This window comes from Dipodomys merriami, unplaced genomic scaffold (genome assembly GCF_024711535.1).
Source record: "Dipodomys merriami isolate MVZ:Mamm:240054 unplaced genomic scaffold, mDipMer1.0.p SCAF_27, whole genome shotgun sequence".
Classification (NCBI taxonomy): Eukaryota; Metazoa; Chordata; class Mammalia; order Rodentia; family Heteromyidae; genus Dipodomys; species Dipodomys merriami.
In genome coordinates, this window is record NW_027204159.1 from 10459912 (window position 1) to 10481014 (window position 21103).

At 41.8% G+C, this 21103-nt stretch overlaps 1 protein-coding gene across 5 annotated transcripts in view; it reads right to left on the reverse strand.

The window, feature by feature from the left end:
- Window positions 1-20766, reverse strand: part of Nr3c1 (nuclear receptor subfamily 3 group C member 1) — a 117966-nt gene extending 97200 nt beyond the window's left edge. The window contains exons 1-2 of one of the 5 annotated variants that reach the window (XM_070036296.1): window positions 20676-20766; window positions 15193-16389 (exon numbers count right to left, since the gene is read on the reverse strand). In XM_070036296.1, coding sequence (XP_069892397.1) covers window positions 15193-16376 — 1184 coding nt within the window. In that variant the 5' untranslated portion in view covers window positions 16377-16389; window positions 20676-20766. Of the gene's footprint in view, window positions 1-15192; window positions 16390-18639; window positions 19022-19873; window positions 19949-20675 lie in introns of those variants that run through there. The other 4 variants (XM_070036298.1, XM_070036295.1, XM_070036294.1 and 1 more) reach the window with 4 other exon arrangements.
- Between the last annotated feature and the right edge of the window lie 337 nt (window positions 20767-21103).

Below are 21103 nucleotides of genomic sequence, written 5' to 3' on the forward strand. Positions count from 1 at the left end.
CATCTGGTGTGTGAACAAGAAACAGAACCACAGACATTTTTTATTAGGGGGATAATACTGAAAGTGGTGTTCTAGGGAAGATTAAGCTGGCAGTAGACTGCAGAATGAATTAAGGGGGGGAATAGGAAAACAATTAAGAGATTACTGATAAACACACTAGAAGTAGGGTGTGGCCAGTTTTTTCCTGTTGTGCTGGCTTCTTGGGAACAGAAACCCAAGTCCTTCCTTTCCTGGTTCCTAGCCTTTGTGTCTAACTCTTTCGTTTTAAGGGCTTTGTAGCCTCAGAAGTTAAAGTTGCTATTATCTACCTCAATATTTTAACCTAAATTTCAAATTTAGGATTGTTTCAAAAATTATTTAGGATTTGACTTTACCTTTTGAGAATGTTTACATGTGGTAAGGATTCAAAAACGCACATGCAACCAGTTGTTTAAGGATACAGGTGGACCTGTTGCAACAATGAGAAGTACAAGTTGTCATGTCCAAAACGAGCTTTACAATGTCAGTGCGGGAGGGGGGCGGGGGGGGGGGGGAAGGAGAAGGATTGGGATTGGGGGGAGGGGGGAGGCTGGGAAGGGATGTGAAGGGTAAACCAAAGGAGGAGGCTGCAATGCTTGGTAAGAAATGTACGCATTATCCTGCCCATGTAATTGTAACCTCTCTGTACAGTATGTTCACAAACAAAATAAAATTAAATTAAAAAAAAACGCACATGCATTTAGAATATGCTGTTTATGGACTGGGAAGCTGGCTCAGTGATAGAATACTTGCCTTGCATGCATGAGGGCACTCGGTTCATTTTCTCAGCACCACATAAGCAGGAAAAGCTGGAAGTTTTTAAACAAATCCTTTTTTTGGGGGGGGGGATCTGGTTGTGGGGCCTGAGCGCTGTCCCTCAGCTCTTCAGCTCAAGGCTAGCGCTCTACCACTTGAGCCACAGTGCCACTTCCGGCTTTTTTTTTCTTTTTTGCTTATGTGGTGCTGAGGAATCGAACCCAGGGCCTCTGGCATGCAAGGCAAGCGCTCTACCACTGAGCCACCTTCCCAGCCCAACAAATCATTTAAATAGAGATACAGGTAGACCCATTGCAACAATGAGATGTACAAGTCGTTATGTCGAAAAACATACTTTACAACTTTGGGGGGGGGGGATCGGGGGGGGGGCAAAGGGGGGTATGTGAAGGGATGAGAAGGGGAAACAAAGGAGGAGGCTACAATGCTTGATAAGAAATGTACTCGTTATCTTGCCCATGTAATTGTAACTCCTCTGTATGGTATTTTCACAATTTAAAAATAAAAAGCCGGGAGTGGTGCTGTGGCTCAAATGGTAGAGCGCTAGCCTTGAGCTGAAGAGCTGAGGGACAGCGCCCAGGCCCAGAGTTCAGGCCCCACAATCAACAAAAGAAGAAAAAAGAAAAAAAAGAATATGCTGTTTGCACTCTTCTATCCAAACTGATATGGCAGCATGAACAAACCTCTCCTCTCCCATTTTCAGACTGCCATCTTCTGCTTCTCTAGCTATTCATTCAGTATCTGTGGCTTCTTTCTCAGGGTACTTGTCCTTGCTAGCCATTCATTCTTTAAACATTCTTACTGCAATAAGACCTTACTTTTTTTTTCCACTTCTGTAACTGTATTTGCCATATTAGGTTGAATTTCTCACCACTAACTCTTAGAAGAGGAGATAAACTTATCCCACCAACCTTTTGAGTTGATGTTGTATACTTCCAATACTACAACTCAAATCTAAGACATACAGAAGCTGACAAAAGATAAATTAGAATTTCAGGCAAAATTAAGATACCTCTCCTCTCCTGGAGCTTCAGTAATTACATTCACACTTCTCTGAAAAAATGTGCCAGTTGAGGCTGGGTGTGGTTTCTCATGCCTCTATTCCCAGTTATTTGGGTGGTAGTGATAGGAGGATCCCCGTTTGAAACCAGTTTAGACAAAAAGTTAGTAAGAATGGCCAAGAGACACATGAAGAATTGCTCAACTTCTCTGGCTATAAAAGAAATACAAATCAAAACAACATTGAGATTCTACCTTATACCAGTCAGAATGTCCATAATCCAGAAATCTAACAACAACAGCTGCTGGCAGGGATGCATCCAAAGGGGAACGCTACTACACTGTTGGGAATGCAAACTTGTCCAAACACTATGAAAAGCAGCATGGAGGTTCCTCAAAAGACTACATCGAGAGCTCCCCTATGACCCAGAAATCCCACTCCTGGGAATCTACCCAATGTCCACAAACAAGGCCACATTAAACCCACCAGTACGATGATGTTCACTGCAGCATTATTTACCATAGCCAAGATATGGAACCAACCCAAATGCCCCTCGGTAGTTGAATGAATCAAGAAAATGTGGTACATATACACAATAGAATTCTGTGCTTCCATCAGAAAGAATGACATTGTTTCCATTCATAAGGAAATGGAAAGACTTGGAAAAAATTATATTAAGTGAAATAAACCAGAACCAAAGAAAAGCAGGTGGCATGATCTTCCTCATTTGTAAGAACTAGAATATGTAGAAGATACTCTTAACAGGGGATCTCAAGAATCCAAATGCTTAGGGCAAAGGACGATATATAACGAAGCATATTAACATGAACCCCCAACTTATGGAAACAAGAGACTCTCATTAGACCCTATAAATGGTTGGTTCTTTTTTTCTCTATTGTTTTCTCTTTCTTTCTTCATTTCTCTTAGCTTTTTGTATCTGGTGTTTTACATAATAGACAATGCAATATGTCAAAGGGAATCACAGAAAAAGCAGAACAATGGATGATCCACAGCAACACTGATACTCACTTGACACTATGTGGGATATGAATATTACAACTTGGGGGGGGGATAAGGAGGGGTAAGTGGGAGATAAACAGGGATGGAGTAAATAAGTAAACACAAATGTACTTACTGTCTTACCTATGTAACAATAACTCCCCAGCACATCACCTTTGCAGTTAAAAAATAAAATTTAAAAAAAAGTTAAGAAGATTCTATCTCCATAAACTGTGTGTGCGCACTTGTGATTCCAGCTATGTAGGGGGCATAGGTAGGTAAGGAGGGTCATGTTTGGAGGCTGACTCCAGACAAAAATGTGAGACCCAATCTGAAAAATAAGCCAACTGTATTACATATATATGTAATAATGTATAATGAAATCTACCAAGTACTATTTCCAAAACCAGGAAAGGAGAAGGATTATGGAATATAGTAGATGGGTTACATTCGTTCTAAGTTCACTGTGCTCACATATCTATGGAATTATCATAAAATGAAATCTCCTTGTACTACTAATGTACAGTAATTAAAACCAGTTTTATCTGTAATCCTAGCTACTCAGGAGGCTGAGACTTGGGCATCATGGTTCAAAGCCAGCCTGTGCAGGAAAGTCTGTGAAACTCTTATCTCCAATAAACAACCAGAAAACCGGAAGTGGTGCTTGGCTCAAGGGTAGAGCACTTGCCTTGAGTTGACAGCATCCAGGCCCAAAGTTCGAGCACCACAACCAACAAAAAACAAACAAACAGAAAAACAATTTTATCTAGGGCTAGGGATTTGGCTCTGTCCTGAGTTCAAACCTCAGTACTAAAAAACAAAAAAAAGAATTCTTGTCTAGTTTTCTAGGTAAGTCAATACAAATGTACACATTAGAATCACTGGCTAAAATAAGCTCAATGCTCATGCAAGTGGAAAAGAAAACAAAGATGAAAACTTCTACAGTAAAAATACATGTTACTATCTTGAACAAGACTAAAACACCAAACAAATGAACAAAACTCCTTAAACCCATCATTTCCAAGCTTTGACTACCCAATTGTCTAATCATGAATATATCTGGGTTATTCTAAGAAAATTAATCCTGTTTAAGGCTTTGGAGACTGCTAAGAACTGGAAATACTGTCCATCCACACACACGAACCCTCTGTATTAAGACTGAGTTCTTTTCTGGGAAAGACAGCCTGGGCTACCCTTCCTCCAGTTCCAGCCACGTCTCTGGCATTTTCTCTCACTGCAGATTGAAATACAAGTCATTGTTATGCATCTTGTGAAAGTATACATCATTCTGTTTATTTAGGCATTCAGCATGTATTTATTGGAGTCTTACTATGTGCTAGACTCCTCCAGATGCTAGAATATGAGAGTAACCAGAGCAGGCAGTATGTCTGCAGGACCACAGAGAAGACATAATTAGAAATATGATGCCAGGGGTTAGAGAGTACTGTGTGAAGAATGCTACTACTACAGGTAGCATCAAAGATAGACACTATTCTGGAGCTGACATTTAAGTGGAGATGCAAAGAAAATGAGAGAGTAAATTATGTGAATATTTGGGGGAAAGGCTCCTATCTCCTCAATTTGTGCTCATGCACTGGCAATCTAAAAAGACAGTTATGTTTCTTCTGTAGGATAAGGAAATGATTCTTAAATGGCTTGAAGGAAAAAAAAAAGAGCCTTATACCTAGCTAAGGTGTATAACCTGAGATGTCAGTGAAAATCACACTTCCTCCTTGTCTTGTACAGTGGTTAGGACAACATATGCACAACAACCCAGTCCTCCATCCTGACTCCACTGGCTTGTAGATAACAAGTCAGGTCTCATCAAATCAGCTTATTTCCCCTATCTTTTCTTCCTTTTTTATTTTTCTAAGACTTACTAATTATTTCCCTTATTCTAAAGTTTTCCCCATATATCTACACTTCTCTTCCATCCTAGTAAGGAGCTTAAGTGCACATTTAAAAAGCAAATTGGAGAGAAGGTAGAATGGGTATGAAGATCACTAGACCGTGCTCAGTGAGATTAAAAGAATCTTCATTTCTGGGTGTCCAGTGCCTAGCTTGATATCTGCTGCTACAAGTACAATAGGAAGGCCCCTTCAGGTCTAGATAGTCTGAATCTTTGTAAAGAATTCCTCTAGAATTCTTTCTCTAGAACACGACTGCCTAGTACAATAATATAATTAGGCTTCTAAGGTATATCCAGTGAACATGCAGAAGCACTTAGACATATAGGAAATCAAGTGTGGCCAGACACCTGAATAAACATTTCAAAATATGTGTGTGTGTGTGTGTGTGTGTGTGTGTGTGTGTGTGTGTGTGTGTGTGTGTAGCTATCTAAGATTTTCCCTCTGACTTATTTGTGGTGCTTTTAATTATTACAGAGGGGTTACAGTTACATGTCAAGTGTATTTCTTTTTGAACAGTGTCACCATATCCTTCATTTTCTCCCAGATTTTTTCTATGTTTTTTACTAGAGCACTGGGCTGGTCTTAATTGGTATGTTCAATGATATTACTAACTGAAGGGTCATTCATCCCCAATATATTGAATTAGGGACAACTTCTGTTTTCTTACTTATCCTATATTAAAAATCTATCCACAGACTATATTAATATGAGTATATAATGTGTTTAGTGTTAAGAACTATTTGCCACCTATAAAAAAATCAGCTGCTGGGCACAGGTAGCTCATACCCATAATCCTGGCTACTCAGGAGGCTGAGATCTGAGGATCACAGTTTGAAGCCAGACTTGGCAGGAAATTCCATGAACTTCTTACCTCCAATTAACCATCAAAAAGCTAGAAGTAGACCTGTGGCTCAAGTGTTAAGAGTGCTAGCCTTGAGTGAAAACCAAAGGGATAGCACTCAGACCCTGAGTTCAAGCCTTGGTACTGGTACACTCATAATGTGTGGGTGCATGCATACACACATGCACGCGCGTGCGCGCGCACACACACACACACACACACACACACACACACACACACACACACACACAGAGCTGCCAGTTCTCCTGGTCAACAGAACAAAACTAGGAGACTGAAGCTAGTAAGACACTTAGCAATAAAACACTTCTATCAGACTATGATGGCATTTTATCCCCCTTTTCTGGCCACTGAAGACTTATAAATCATCTTTGGAAAGAAAGACTGTTTAAGAAAACAGATTTTTAGTACAAACACAAAACTCTAATTTCTCAAATAGGCTATTCTTGCAAAGACATGTTTTCAAAGAACTTTGGTCCTAACACAAATAGTCACAAAGGAGCTGTTCTGCTGTGATGACACCCTGTGTACCTTCATGATTTCCAAAGCTAGGTTCTACCCTAGTCCCAGGATTTCATAAATAACACACACAAAACAGTACAACTAAAGATCTTAATTTTTTTAAGTACTGTCAGTAAAATGCAAAAATTTTCTCTTTAGATTATAAGGAGTGAAGAATAGAGACTACATGCTTCATACTGCAGCTATTACTCTCTGTTCAACTATTTTATGGATGTGATTTTATTGTATTTGAGTCCTTCTTGCTATAACTGTTGTCAAATAGTTTCCTGATACACTGACGAACTAGAATGAAAAATGTTTGTAGAAACATACATTGTATTTACTGTACATCTGCTATTCCCAAATTTCCTTCAAGTCCAAGTCAAGAATAGACCTACCTTATTTGAACATAAACAATTAATGGCTAAGACGTAAGCAATCTTTTTTTCTCCACTATGTCAAGAAAATGAATGTATAAACTGTTTGCATATAGTTTCTTAATAACAAATTAGAGCTTAACCACTAACTATCATCTATTTTGGAAAAGTACCACGGATGAATTAAACATGTTCCATAGAAGTAGCTAGATGGCTGGGCATAGTGACACACTGCTGTCTCCCAGCATTGAGGTTGAAGCAGGAGGATTGTGAGTTCGAAGTCAGTCTACACTATGTAGTCAGACCCAGTCTCAAAAGACAAAAGAAGTATCTAGACAGATTCCTTTCAATTGCTCTCAACAAAAACAATTTTTTTCAGTTGCCCTCAATAAAAGCAAATATTATAACGTGAGAGAGAATTAAGAAAGAATTTGGCAGGTGCTGGTGGCTCATGCCTGTATTCCTAGCTACTCAGGAGGCTGAGATCTGAGGATGGCAGTTCGAAACCAGCCCTGGCAGGAAAGTCCATGAGACGCTTATCTCCAGTTAACCACCAGAAAATGAAATGGCACAACTGGAGTGGTGCTGTGGCTCAAAGTGGTAGAGTGCTAGTCTTGAGTGATAAAGCTCAGGGACAATACCCAGGCCCTGAGTTCATGGTCCTTGACTGACCCCAAAAAAAGGAGAGAGAGAGACAGAGAGAGACAGAGACAGAAAGACAGACAGAGACAGAGACAGAGACAGACAGACAGAATTTAAATTTTCAATTGCTGGAAATACTCATTTGGAGTCAAACAAAGGGATGAAGTTAAGAATAAAAATATCTTCTAATTAAACAAGAATATTTAGGGGCTACTACAGTGTATGAGTTCAGTTTTCTTTTATAGCTTACTAGGTGTCTCTGAAGAGGAATAATACACACAGACTCCCAAGGTAGAAGCTTAGAAATACAACTTCATTCTGGAATCAATCTATTTCACAGTCACACTTTGTCCTTAATAAAGACAGTTGGAATCCAGATAACAATTTTACATATTGTTCTAATTAAAATTTCTAATATTTCCACTTAAAACTAACTTACATTTTACACTGGCATGTGTGGCAACGTAAACTCTCATTTGTTCCTGTACACCTCCTCTTCTCTATGTGTGTGTGTATGTATGATATTTGATTTAATTCATGAAATTACTTTTATTAAAAGTTTTTTCTATCAATTAATAAAAACCTAGTAAGTACAGTCCAGCAAATTTCAAAATTCTACCAAATTTATGGATTTAGGATACATTTTTGCATATAGCTTTGCTAAGTATAATACATATGAACAAAATAAGCTGATAACTCCACTTTCAACAAATTAAAGTATAATAGAATCTTTGCACACTAGCATTTATTAACAAAAAGATAATAACAAGGTGGACAAAGTGGTTGAAGTTATGATTACAGCTGTTAATTTTCTATATAACAACAAACTCAGTGAAAACCTTTCAAGAAAACTAAACTGAAAAATGTAAAAATGTAGAGGTTATTATCTTGGTTTTAAACACAGTAGTCCTCATGAAATGTCCCAGGGCTCTTCTGATGACTGCACATAGGAGACCAAAAAGAAAAACGAATCCTATGCTTGATAGGAAATTCCTACAGCATAGACACAGATACCATAATTTCTTAGCCAAGAAGGGTTATCCTTGTTTGAGTCTCAACTCAATTTGGCAGAGCTTTAAATTTTTCATCTTTTTAAAAGTATGTTTTTGATTTTCCAAGTAACCACACATGGACAAGTTCTACCAGACGAAAATGGTTGGTGCTCTCACAACAGTATAGAAGTTGACACTGTGACAAGAATAGTATACAAGTTGACATTGTGACAAGAGTACATGTGACTAAATGAAAAGAGAGCTTAGTTACATTTCTCCTGAAGTCTTGTGTTCAAAGATTCACTGTTGGCAAAAATTATTAAAGATTAAATATTTCCTTCAGATTCAGTAGTAAGGTTTCCTGGCTATCCTGTCCTCTTCGAGTGTTTCACATTCCCACCAGCAAAAACTCAGGTTAACACCAGCCTTCTGCCTTACACGGATACATACAGACTTGGGAACTTAATAAAGAAAGAAGAAAAATTTCACAATGCCAGAAGACTTAAGGTGAATGTATGAAAAGTGAATGGCATAGTTCTGTCATATAGTACTCAAACACTATAAAAAGAAAAAAGTAACAAATGCGTAGAGATGACTGGACATCTCTACACTAGTCAAAGTAGTTTTTGTGAAAGACCTACCAAGTCTGAATTAATGTGAATCAGCAATTTGTTTCAGATCTCTAGATGAGACCCAGAGGCTAAAAACACAGTCTGCTGAGGAGCAGGCTTGCTCAGCTGGGCTATTCCACTAGTTTCTTTTGGGGCCTTTCTCTAAATACTCAGAGTTTCAATTTCTTACTTGAAAAACGACAAGGAGGTGAGAATGGATGACCTCTCAAATAATTTTGTGCTCTACCTAAAGTGTTATATCTAACTCATTAAACAAACTCCAAGAACCCAAGTCCCACCTCTTGGGTTCTAATAACAATAGTATTTACCATCTTGTTTTTTATGTACTTCTAATTATACTACTTTAAATCCTTTTAGTATACAAATCCGAGTTCAATTTTTGTCTTTTACTTGATAATGCATGAAGAAACTGTCGAAGAGCCAACTTCAGTATACTATTCCCTACCTCAATTACTTCTCTCACCAAATTGATAAAATTTTAGATACAGGCCCACAGATGTTTAGAAAACAATTAGAGAAGATGTTTTGATTCCAAAGTACCTTATTACATAAGATCAGAGATTGACTCACTTCAACCTTAGAACCCAGGTCATCTGAATTTACTATTTTTCTACAAATTCCATTTTCTAAATAACTAAGTCAAATTATTTGGAAAGGATCTGATGGGGGAAAATATCCAAATCTATATCTTTAACATTAAGGAAACTCTTAGCCCCAGTAATCATGAACCAAAGCATTAAAACAGCAGCAGCAACAACATAAACCAGTGTCCATAACAAGCCAGTCGAGCATTAATGTTCAACATGTGACAATCATAAGGTCATAAGTCATGGCATTGCCCCAATGAGCATGAAATGATAAATCATGTACTAGAATGGATGTCCTTTCACAACAGCTTTCAAATTTGGCTATCAAATATACTTTCATAATAAGCCACAGCTAAATATTTTTGAGAATTATGAAATCAACTAGAATAAAGGATAATTTTAGTATAAAAAGAAGTAACACAGTAGACATTACTTGAAATAAGCTATGTCTTAAATACTGCAGTTAAGTTGAACTCTCAAACTAGTTGCAAAAAGTCATCTATAATTATAATCACACCTTTACTCTCCATATATACATTTGTATACATGATATATATATATATATGTGTATGTGTGTGTATATGTAAGTCTATATATATGTGTATATATAATGCCTTATTGTGTGATTGGAAAAATATCCTGCAATAAGAGGTTCTTTCACTAAATTTGTTTCATTATACATATAATCTTGCTCAAGACTGCTAAAAAGAGATATTTTGAAATGCTCAAATTATTAACAGGATTATTGTGAAAAAAGTGTATTTAAGCAAGCAGGTCAATCAAGATAAGCTACTGCTACTTAAACTGATCCAGAGAAAAAGGCATGACCCTTCCTTTTAAAATAAGGACTCTATTGTAATATAAATAGTTTAAGTGATTGTCTAGCACTCACAGAATTCCGTTATTTTGGTATATTCCATAATTTCCTGTGGCTGGAGCCAAGGTTCAAAGTGGTAGAAAACCTGTTTAGCAAGTACAAAATCCTGAGTTCAAACCCTAGTACCCTTCCCAAATTAATTTCCTCTAAATTTCAGCAAAGAAATATATATCCCATGAAACTACATGACCAGAAGAAAAGAGTTGTACTTCATGGTCAATAGACAAAATATTTAAATATTTGTAAAAGAATACCATGAAATATAGAATGGTTATAGCAATACCAGATCATTATTTAAACTACATTCAAGTCATTGTATTTTCACTAAATAATCTAAAGAAAAATTAGACAAATATAAGCTTAATTGTAGCAAAATAACAGGAAATAAAATTGTCTTGGCAATAAAACATACTAAGAGACAACAACTTTATAAATAATTAGGGTTACATTATCATAATTAGTTTAAGATTCCCACCTGAAGTGAAAGAAATGTTTGTAATCCTGACTGCTGCACTCTCTTCAGGAGCAGACTTATATTTCCCCATTCTGAAACCTCTAAGTTCATTAACTATTGATTCAAATGGTTTCTGAACCTCTTCACCTATCCCCACTGGGATTAAAACCACTGTTTACAAAATTTGATATGTTATCAAACTGTTTAATACATACAATGGAAAAGTTACCCTTATATGTCACACTGTAATTTGACACAGAAATCAACACAATTTATGAAGGGGACACAATTCATGAATCAACACATCATGCAGGGGACATTTCATGATGTTCTTTAAAAAATGAAAGTTCTCCTTTTATTTCCTTCAAAATACAAATCTGAGAATATTCTAGGGCAAAATGGGATCAGTTGACTCCTTGGAGCTACAGAAATAAGGAATGTCTGCATTCCTTTTATTTAACCCCTGTGTAAAGGCTTTTGAGTAAAAACTTAATTCAATGAATGACTTTTTGAAAATTCTTTATGCAACAAGATTCATTAGTACATAGTTTACATGACTTAAAAATATGAAACCAAGTGCTTATTCACTAATTTGACAAAAATCTATAGATACTGTACTAGCCAATTACTTTTTGATGAAAATATTACCAAGACAGCCTCAGAAAATAAAATGTATTCAGCACAAACCTATTTAATTTGCTCACACAATAGAATGTAAGAACTCATTGCTAATTAAATGTAGGAATATTCATTACAAATGTGTTTTTAAAATTATGCTACAGACTATCATAAATGTAATATGAATTAAGATTTCATAACATAATTAGGCTTTTTCTATTACCTGCAAGCCAGAGTGGATTAAGACTTATATAACTAACCAATTAATGCAGCCAAGTGCCCTTAGCATTTGGCTAAAGTAAAGCATTTCAGTCCAGTGTCTCCTTCACTAAAATCTCACAGTACCCCAAATGTGATCTATACCCACACATTCATTTCATTAGCAATACCATTTGTATTTAATGTATATTCATACAAAGTATAGTTGAGTCTTTCATAATAGTTATAAGCATTCAGTAACATAGAAATGGCCTAACTATAACACAAATATACAAAAACAACATTATGAATAAAAACTATGTTATCAGTTATAAAACTGTACAGAGATTAGCCAAAGAAATACAAGAATTTCAATAAAATCTGACTAAATGTTTATCACTTATTTCTATGTTAGTCATTCCAATCTAAATTGACACACCTTGAATACATGTTTTTGAGCTGTATTTTTTTTTGAGCTGTATTTTTTTTAAATCAACTATCCAGCCCTAACAAGCTACCGTTTTTTTTTTCTTTTTGCTTTTAAGAAAAGATTCTTTCATAAAGGCAATAGTAACTCTGTGTGTGTGTGTGTGTGTGTGTGTGTGTGTGTGTGTGTGTGTGTGTGTACGCCCGTATGTGTATATTCAAAACCATATAGAAATACTAGGCAAAAGGACATTGTACACACTCATTGTCAAAACCTTTGGAAAGAAGCATAAAAACTTTAACTGAAAGTATGCATCAAAAAGAAGGTAAATTATTCCTTCCTTTCGTTTATGCTTTCTCCCTTTTTCAGAAATACCCAACATATAAGAAAAAAGAAAGGGACAGAATCCACTTTCATCTTGTGTTTGCACAGGTCTTCAATTTCATTACCTTTATAATATTAAACACAGATAGGATTACTATTGAGACACTGAAATATACCTAAGTTTTAGTCTTCAGTAATGCCAATCACCAGTGCCTTGGACTCCCCCTAACTGAATTTGTAAATTCATCTTGCATCATGCTTTCTCTCTAATAATACTACCTTGCAGGAAACAAACATTTTACTAACATTTCAACATTATCCCAATGTAAAAGCTCTCATTTCATCTAAAAGCTTCTCTGTGCTTTCTTTTTGGCAGTTTCACCATTACTACTGAGGTGAAACCATGTTGAAAATCAAATTATGCAGAAATGTGCCTTTATCAATGTTGTTTTTATGTTCAAGTTACAGAATTAGTATTTAAAAAAGAATATTAATTAGAATGACAAGCTCATTTTACTAAAATTGCCTTTAATAAAGCTTCCCTGGTTTTACTATCAATGAGCTCAAACCTTAAAAATAAAATGCATTTTATGCTCAATCATAATATTCAGTTTTACAATTTAATATTCTAACTCGATGTGGTGCAGTAACACATCTGAAGGAATTACATTCACCTCCAAACAAAATATAAAGTATATTTTTAAGTATTCTAGAAGAAAAAGCAATCTTAAGGGCAGTTTATAAAGTCATATTACAATTAATGTTATTTTTTTTAAGCAAGAACTGCAAGTGAAGTCATCCATGGCATTTACTATTTTTATATTTAAAGTCAGAAAATCAGTATTCGATCATGTGTGGATTTAGCCGCTGACACTCAGGAAAACTGGTCTTAGCTAATGTTTGGCTAGAGCTGTGTAACAGAGAGAAGGCAGCCAATTTTACTTATATCAAGGCTGTTGTTTGGAAACAATAGCCTAATTCTGTAAGGTTAAAAAAGAAACATTGTTTCAATGTCTTTGGGTAAAGCTTTGTTCTGGATAATCACAGTTTCCTTGCAAATGCTAGATGGTATAAATTGTTCGAACATTATCAAATTATCCAGTATTACAGTATTATGCCTTTTTGTTGGGACACAGACTAATGATTATAATTCCAAATCATACATCGGCATAAAATTAATCATTTGTGGATATTGAAGCATTTAAAGAGCTGTTATCATCATAACTTTGTCTATCTCTAAAAGGTTGGAAGGAAGCTGAAACTAGATATATAGACACTTGTTGTCAGAAAGTAACGACATAAGTTAAAGCCTTAAAATTATCTTTAATGATTTAAAGGTAACTGTGGTTAAAGGTTAAGCTATTCCTTCTGCATATCCCAGGTTTTATAAGGCTTAAAGTCAATAGTAAGTGGAAATTAACTTTTGTTCATGAGTTTTTCTTATAGTAATAAAATGAAAACAATACTGTGATCACTATCAGGACAAAGAATTTCCTAAGTATATTATTTAGCTTTATGTGACTACATCTGTTATAAATCAATTTAGCAGTTTACTACAGATAATTTGCTCTTTAAGAAAATCAGACATGTGAAATCCATTGTCCAAAATATTGAGATTGGAAAATGTAAAACATAGCATGTCTTTTAACATGTGAAACCAACAACTCAATTTCCCTACTGGAAACACTTTAAACCCTATTTCAGAAAAATGACAAAACATTGAAGTAATGTTTTTCTAAATAAAATATAATTATTTTATAAAATAATGGATTAGTAGTAGTAATCTGCATTAAGACACTTAATAACAAAGGTATTTTCCCCCTTGATAAGAAACAACTAAGTCACTCAGAAGAGCAGACCATAGCCTAAACCTAAGCCTACACTTTTCCTAATTTAAAATGCTTCCTATACAGAAAGGAATGACACTGTTTTTCAATTCAGTATTAGGACACCCTTCCTAGATGAAGAATTTTTAAATAAAATCCTAAATAACAGTTACGTAGGAACAATGAATATCACAGTTTGAAGAGCTACGTACAAATAATAACGATTACACCTTCTTTTAAAAACCCACTGATAATCAATACTGTCATTACTATCCACACTTTAATATATTCCTTCACAGCCAAAAGGGATAAACAACCTAGTATTTGGTTGAGAACCAAAGCCCTACCAACACATATATCTAGATTTGAACTTGCTTTTATTAATTCCATTTGAATGGGCTTTTTAAAAGTAGGACAAAAATGTTAGTGTACTTTGACTAAGAATAAAGAAACAGCTGGTAGAATTAATACTTAATATTAATACTTAACATCAATTACAAGCCATCAATTGTTATCTACTTGAGAACCTGAAGGAACATATGGAAGAAAGGTTTTTATACAGCCACCAGTTAATTCCTTTCTTAAAGGGACTCATGACCAGACACAACTTGTCTACTTTAAGTCAGAGTCTTGAAAATAAGACTCAAGTCTAATATTGTAGTCTGATGTACTGTTCACTGCATTGTTTAGCAATTTCAAAACTCAGAAGGTTCAATTTGAAGAATTGACATCACTTCTAAATTTTAACCCTTTAATATCCATATAACACTCCAGCAAAGTACAAATATAGCACAGCTTGGATTATGCAAGTAGTATGGGAATTTTCTAATGAAAGAGCATATTCTAAAACAGCTAAATGAATATGGACAGTATAAGTACAGTATACAAGTCACTGGCTCATTTGACTTTACGTAATTTTTTTACTTAGGATACTTCTTACTGAGCAAAAGATTTCAAATAAAATTTTCAGTAATGACCAGTGAGATGCCTAGTATCACTATGTAAGATAAAAACCTAAAGTGATTATGTACAGATTAGTCATTTAGGTTGTCTACCATTTAAATTTATTCATTTGCAAAAGCACATAAACTTTGGAAAACATATACAAATGAGTTTTCAAATTTATCAACCTTCTTAAACATATCATTCTGAAAAAGTAGAAAAGCATTTGTCTTACCTTGAATAGCCATTAGAAAAAACCGACCGGCCAGGGAAGTTCATAGTCCCCAAGGAAGTCAGGTTGTCATCTCCAGATCCTTGGCACCTATTCCAATTTTCTGAACCAACAGGAATTGGTGGAATGACATTAAAAATAGGCTTCTGATCCTGCTGCTGAGAAATGGATGCTGTATTCATGTCGTAGTGGTACATCTGTCCCCCAGAGGTACTCACACCATGAACAGAAATGGCAGACATTTTATTACCAATTATATTTGCCCCAGAAAAGCTTGCCTGACAGTAAACTGGGCCCAGTTTCTCTTGCTTAATTACCCCAGGGGTGCAGAGTTCAATGAAATCTTCTTTCTCTGTTTTTACTTGGGGCAGTGGTACGCTGTTGGGGCTTGATAAGATTATATCTCCATTATCTTTAATTTTAGGCTTAGTGTCCGGTAAAATGAGAGGCTTGCAGTCCTCACTCACATCTCCTTCCAAAGGGAATGGATCATCCTCTCCTGCCAATGGAGAAAGCAAACAGTTTTCATCTATCAACAAGTCTGATCTCCAAGGACTCTCGTTTGTCTCTTTACCTGGGGATCCAGGAGGAAATTCCAAATCCTGCAAAATATCAAAGGTGCTTTGGTCTGTGGTATACAACTTCACATTCCCACCGTTGGTTCCGGGCTGGCTTTTTAGGTTGAGCTTTTCTGAACACACATCAGGGTGAGTTTTGGGGAACTCCTTCTCTGAGGGGGCAGCAGATACTGAAGCAGATGCTGAACTCTTGGGGTTCTCTGGAACACTGGTCGATTTATTTAGGTTTGCGATACTTTCTTCCAGAAGCCGAAAGTCCGTTTCCCCAGAGGAAAGGTTGATTTGGCCCTGCTGTGGGAATCCCAGGTCGTTCCCCATCACTTTTGTTTCTGTTTCTCCCATATACAGTCCCATGGAGAGAGAAACGGCTTTGGACAAATCTGGCTGCTGCGCATTGCTTGCTGAACCTTTTGGGAAATCAACCAAATGTCTTTGCTGCTTGGAGTCTGTCGGAGAAGCAGTAGCCAGTGAGGGCGAAGATGCAGAAACCTTTACAGTGGCTCCTCCCCTTAAGGTTTTATAGAAGTCCATCACATTTCCCCTGTCAGAGCCAAGTACACTGCTAGGGACTTCTTTGCTGGGGGGAGCTAACGATTCTTTGGAGTCCATCAGTGAGTATCAGCTACAACAGAAAGAAAAAAAAGGGGGGGGGAGGACATAATAAGCTATAAAGTCACATTACCTCTGTGACCTGAACCTTCTAGTTAACCTCGAACCCCTGTTCTTTGTCACCAAAACTTCGTATCTTCTTGAATCAAATGCCACATGTCCTGCTCCCATTCTGTGTGCCACATTTAAAAGCACAATGTAGTCCATCTGGACAGAGAACAGAACTGTACACAACTAAGCTTGGTTCTTCCTCCTGCAACTCACTCACTGAACTGTGTAGCTTTGTTAATCAGACATCATAATTCATTACATACAATTATGGTAAAGGTTCAAGTTGATGTCAAAGTATTTAAATTTTTTTTTAAAGAAGTGTGACCATTAAAAACCTCTTTTCTGTTAAGGCTGTTTGTTTTTCTGAGAACCAATACTTTTAACATTTAATAAATACTTCTCCAGAATTTTCTATCCCTAATTCCCAGGTTCACCTCCTACTAACACTCACACACTCAACCCTTTTAATATATCCTACCGGTGAACCAGGTGCATTTTATTTGAAAAATAAACAGTGCTGATTTGCTTATCTACTAATGGCTGGAGAAAGGTTCTGATTGTTAACGGACATTTCTGCCTATATTGCCTAATAGTGTCCACCTTCAAATTTTGCTTGCAGGGAGTGAGATACATTGTATCCAAGCTAACTAAACTGCAAAGCATAGCAGCCTGTCACTAAGTTTTCGTAGTACGGTAAAGTGATTGGCCCTTATACCTCTCAATACTACCTAGGTGGATGTAGACTAACAGGTAGGCTATATTGCTTTCTTAAACATTCTTTAAGACTTTCAGTGTGAAATACTATCCTATCTCTAAATTAAGATTTTTTTTTCCTTTGCAAGTATCCATGTACCGTACTGGAAAAGTCCAGAATGATTAAAACCACATTCATGTAAGTCCAGATAAAACAATGTCCGTTAAAATGATCAGAACAATTCTGGGTTCAATTCTAAATATGCACCTATTCTTCCAAGCCTATTTTCAAGGCTGGCTGCGAATGCATTAATAATCAGGATGTTTTAAGAGGCCATCAAAGACCTCGGTAAGCACATCTGGGACATTACTGTCAAACCCCACCCAATAAAATGAAACTTTTTTTCCCCTGCACCAGAGCACTTAGAAACCTCATGGCCCCCACTGAAGAGGGGTGTGATAGAAGGGGGAAAGGGGTGGGGACCTGCCACAGGAATCTTCGGGGTACACTATCTCCCCGCCTCCCTGTGGAGTTTATCTGATAAGGATTTATCTCAAACACAGGTGTTCAACAGAGCCTAATGAATTTCAAGCCCCAAACCATAAGAATACTTCATAAAACGAAATGCTCCCTTCAAGCCTGGTCATCCCGTTTCTAAGGCAAATAAACACCCCTGTCACATCGGTAAGCCCTACTGAATCATGCCAAAGGTTTTGGAGTGATCAAGCCTGCAACCTCAGACGTCAAACAGCCACTGGTCAGAATTCGCTGCACGAAACTCCTCTGGCGATGGAGGGTCTATTTCTTTAGAAAAAGCCAGGCAGGAAACCACGCCAAACACTGAAGCAGCAGCCCGGGGGGCGTGGGAAGGGGGGCGCAGGGGAGGCAAAAGTGCGAGATTAGAGAGAAATGCGTCCAGACCTGTTGAGCTCTCTCCGACACGCCCACTTCCAGCAGATAACGCCAGCCCTGGCCCAAGTCCGCGCGCGGGTGGCGGCTGTCAGCCCCCCGCCTGGCGAGCGTGTGATCCCCGCACCCGCCGCCACCTCCTAGGCGCGCCTCGCCCGGGACCAGCCCGGGGCGCTCCGGTGCACCACGGCCCCCACCCCCGCTCACGTCCAGACAGAGCGTAGTGTCCACCCCAAAAACGGGGAGTCTGGGCGGCCCCCTCGGAGGGAAGGAGGAGAAACGACCTTGATTCCCTCCCAGGAACCCCCAGGCCACGGGGGCCCGACTCCTCTCCACTGGCAGTCCGGGCTCCAGTTCCTCCCCTGGCGGGCCCGGCCGGGGCTCGGCAGCGGAGGGAGAGGAAGCGGCCAGCGCTGTCACCCGCGCGCTGACCTTTCGTCACCGTTCCCCGGCCCTGGCCAGCCTCCACCCTCACTCCCCGAGGCTCCTAAAAGTTTGCGGACTCCGGCAGCGGCCCCCGACCCCGTCCCCCGCGGCACCTCGGGGGAGCGCGCGCGCGCCCGCGCCGGCCCCGGCCCCCACACCCGTTCGGCCCCCCGCCTGTCTTACCTCTGGCTAGGGCGCCGCTCGCTCGCCCGCCCGCCACCGTCCGCGGCTCCCACCGCAGCCCAGACAAACAACTTCGCGTGTGAAAGCGGGGAGGGAAATATCCAAAGAAATAGAAGTAAACAGCCGTCCCTTTCTCCATGGGCGAGGGCGGGGGGGGGGGCGCCCCTATTTCACAAAGTCTCCCATTTCCCCGCTGACAAGCCAGATCCCCGCGCCCGCTCCCGTCTCCAAGGCTCCAGGCTCCGGAGTGCGCGTCCCCCCGGTCCCCGCGCGGCGCCGCTCCGGCCGCTCTGGCGTCTCCTTCCACCCACTAGAATCCGTCCCCGACGGGCGGGCGGCGCGACTCGGGCTCCAGGCACAGACTCGAGCTTGCAAAATGGAGGAGGAGGAGGGGAGGGGAGCGCGGACACGCGAAAAGAGCTGCCCGGCCGCGGCAAGCGAGCGGGACCGAGCGGGGGGGGGGGGGCGGGCGGAGGCGGCGCCACGACGCGCACTCACCCGCGTGCGCGCACATACACACACACACACTCACGCGTGCGCGCGCTCCCACTCCACCCCCGGCCGCTCCCCGCCCGAGGGGCCGCGCCGCGGCCGCGGGGAACGGTGCAACCTGTTGGCGACGCTGGGCAACTGCAGGGGCGCCCGCAGCCCTCGCCCCCCACGCCCTCTGCACGGACCCCCGCTCCCCGAGCCCCGACGGCGTCGGCACGCTCGCACTTCCCCGGGCATTGCCAGTGCCCGGGAGGCCCGTGGCCACCGCTCCGGGCGCGCGGGGCTTCTCCACCCACCCCACCCCAAGGAAAAAGAAAGTGAGGCGGCGGCCGCGGGGCTCGACCTGGCGTCGCGGGGCGGGCTCGGGGAGGAAGACCGAGTTTCTTTAGTTTCTCTTCTGGCCGTGTCCTCCCCGCCCCCGCCCCGCTCCTCGGCTCCCGACCCACTCCAGAACGCGCCCCGACCTCCGGCGGCCGGCGCCGCGGTCGCCCCTGCGGGTGACAGCAGGGGCGGGCCGGGGTAGGAGGGCAGCGGGGGTGCGGCCCGCAGCGGGAGCCGCTGGGGTGGTCCGCACCTCGGGCCCCCGGCCGAGTTGCACGAAGTGTGTCACTACCGGAGGGGCGACCGGATAGCTCGGAAACCGTGCCGCCGCGCACACAGCAGACACGCCCTCGGGGGGGGGGGGGAAGGCCGGATCGGGAGGAGAGGGGGGTTGCTGGGGAGGGGGTCGGCGCATACGTACTGTCGGCCCCGGGGAGACGCGTGCCGCCGGGTCCCCCACCCCCGCATCCTCCCGGCCGCCCGGTGTGCAGCCGCCGCGCTCTCACAGCCGGAGAGAAGTTGCAAAGCAGAACCGCCCTCCCCCGCGCCCCGGCCCTCCCCCACCCTCCTCCCCGACTCGCGGAGCGGCGGCGGCGGCGGCGGCGGCGGCAGAAGGAGGCGCCGACTGCCAAGTTCAACCCCCACCCCTCCCTCCCTCCGCCCTCGCTCGCTCTCTCCCTCCCTCGCTCCCTCCCCGCGCGCTCACACTCAGAGGAAGTTGCGAGCCAAAAGCAAAGACCTCGGGCGGGCTGGATTTCTCTGCACTTTCGAATCCTGATTTAAGGGAAGCAGGGGGTGGCAGGTCTAAAAACAAGTTGCCGACGAAACTGTGGGCGAAGTGCGTCCTCCGGCCAGCCCCAAACTCCCGACGCGCCCGCCCGCCCGCCCGCCCGGCCCAAGTCCTGGGTGGAGGCCCCTCTCCCAAAGCCTTGACATCCGCGGCCTCCACCCCGGGCCGGGTGCCTGGTGCCGGGGACCCCTGCCCCTCACTCGCGCAGCTCGGAAATGTCAGCCTGCAAAGCTCTCTCCAGCCATTCCCGTTACGCGCTCACACCCCCCCCTCCCCGACACACACACACACACCCGGTCCACGGGAAACACGTGGCGCGTCCCGGAGGAGAGGAGGGAACAGGGGCCTCCGCCGGGCTGACCCTCGCCCCCCAGCCCCTTCCTCAGCCCGCGGGGCCGGGCGGGCGGCAGCGAGGCCCAGCCGAGCCTCCTACCTCGCGTGGCACGTGTTGGGGTTTGGTGACTCGGGGCGGGCAGCGCGCGGAGGCTTGGTGTGCGGGAAGGTAACTTTTGCGCCCCCACAGGTGACTGTGGGCGGCTGCGGACCGAGCGGGGCGGCCGCAGCTCCACCCGGCCCCGGCCCCGGCTCCGGAGGCCGGCCCCGGAGAGCTGGCGTGCAGCCGCAGCCCCAGCGCTCTCCGCTCGCCGCGCGCCCTTCCCGCTCTGACGGCAGCCGCCCGGACTCTGACATCTTGGAGAACCATGGGGGAAGCGCGTGCCGGAAGCCTCCCGGCCGCCATCTTGGTAAAGGGTGGTGTCGCCAACCAGGCCCCTCGGACACCATGTTGGTGCTGATTTCTAGATCGCTTATGACCCAAGCCACCCTTCCTTGGTTTAACAGAGTGAATATTGCTCTGTGTAT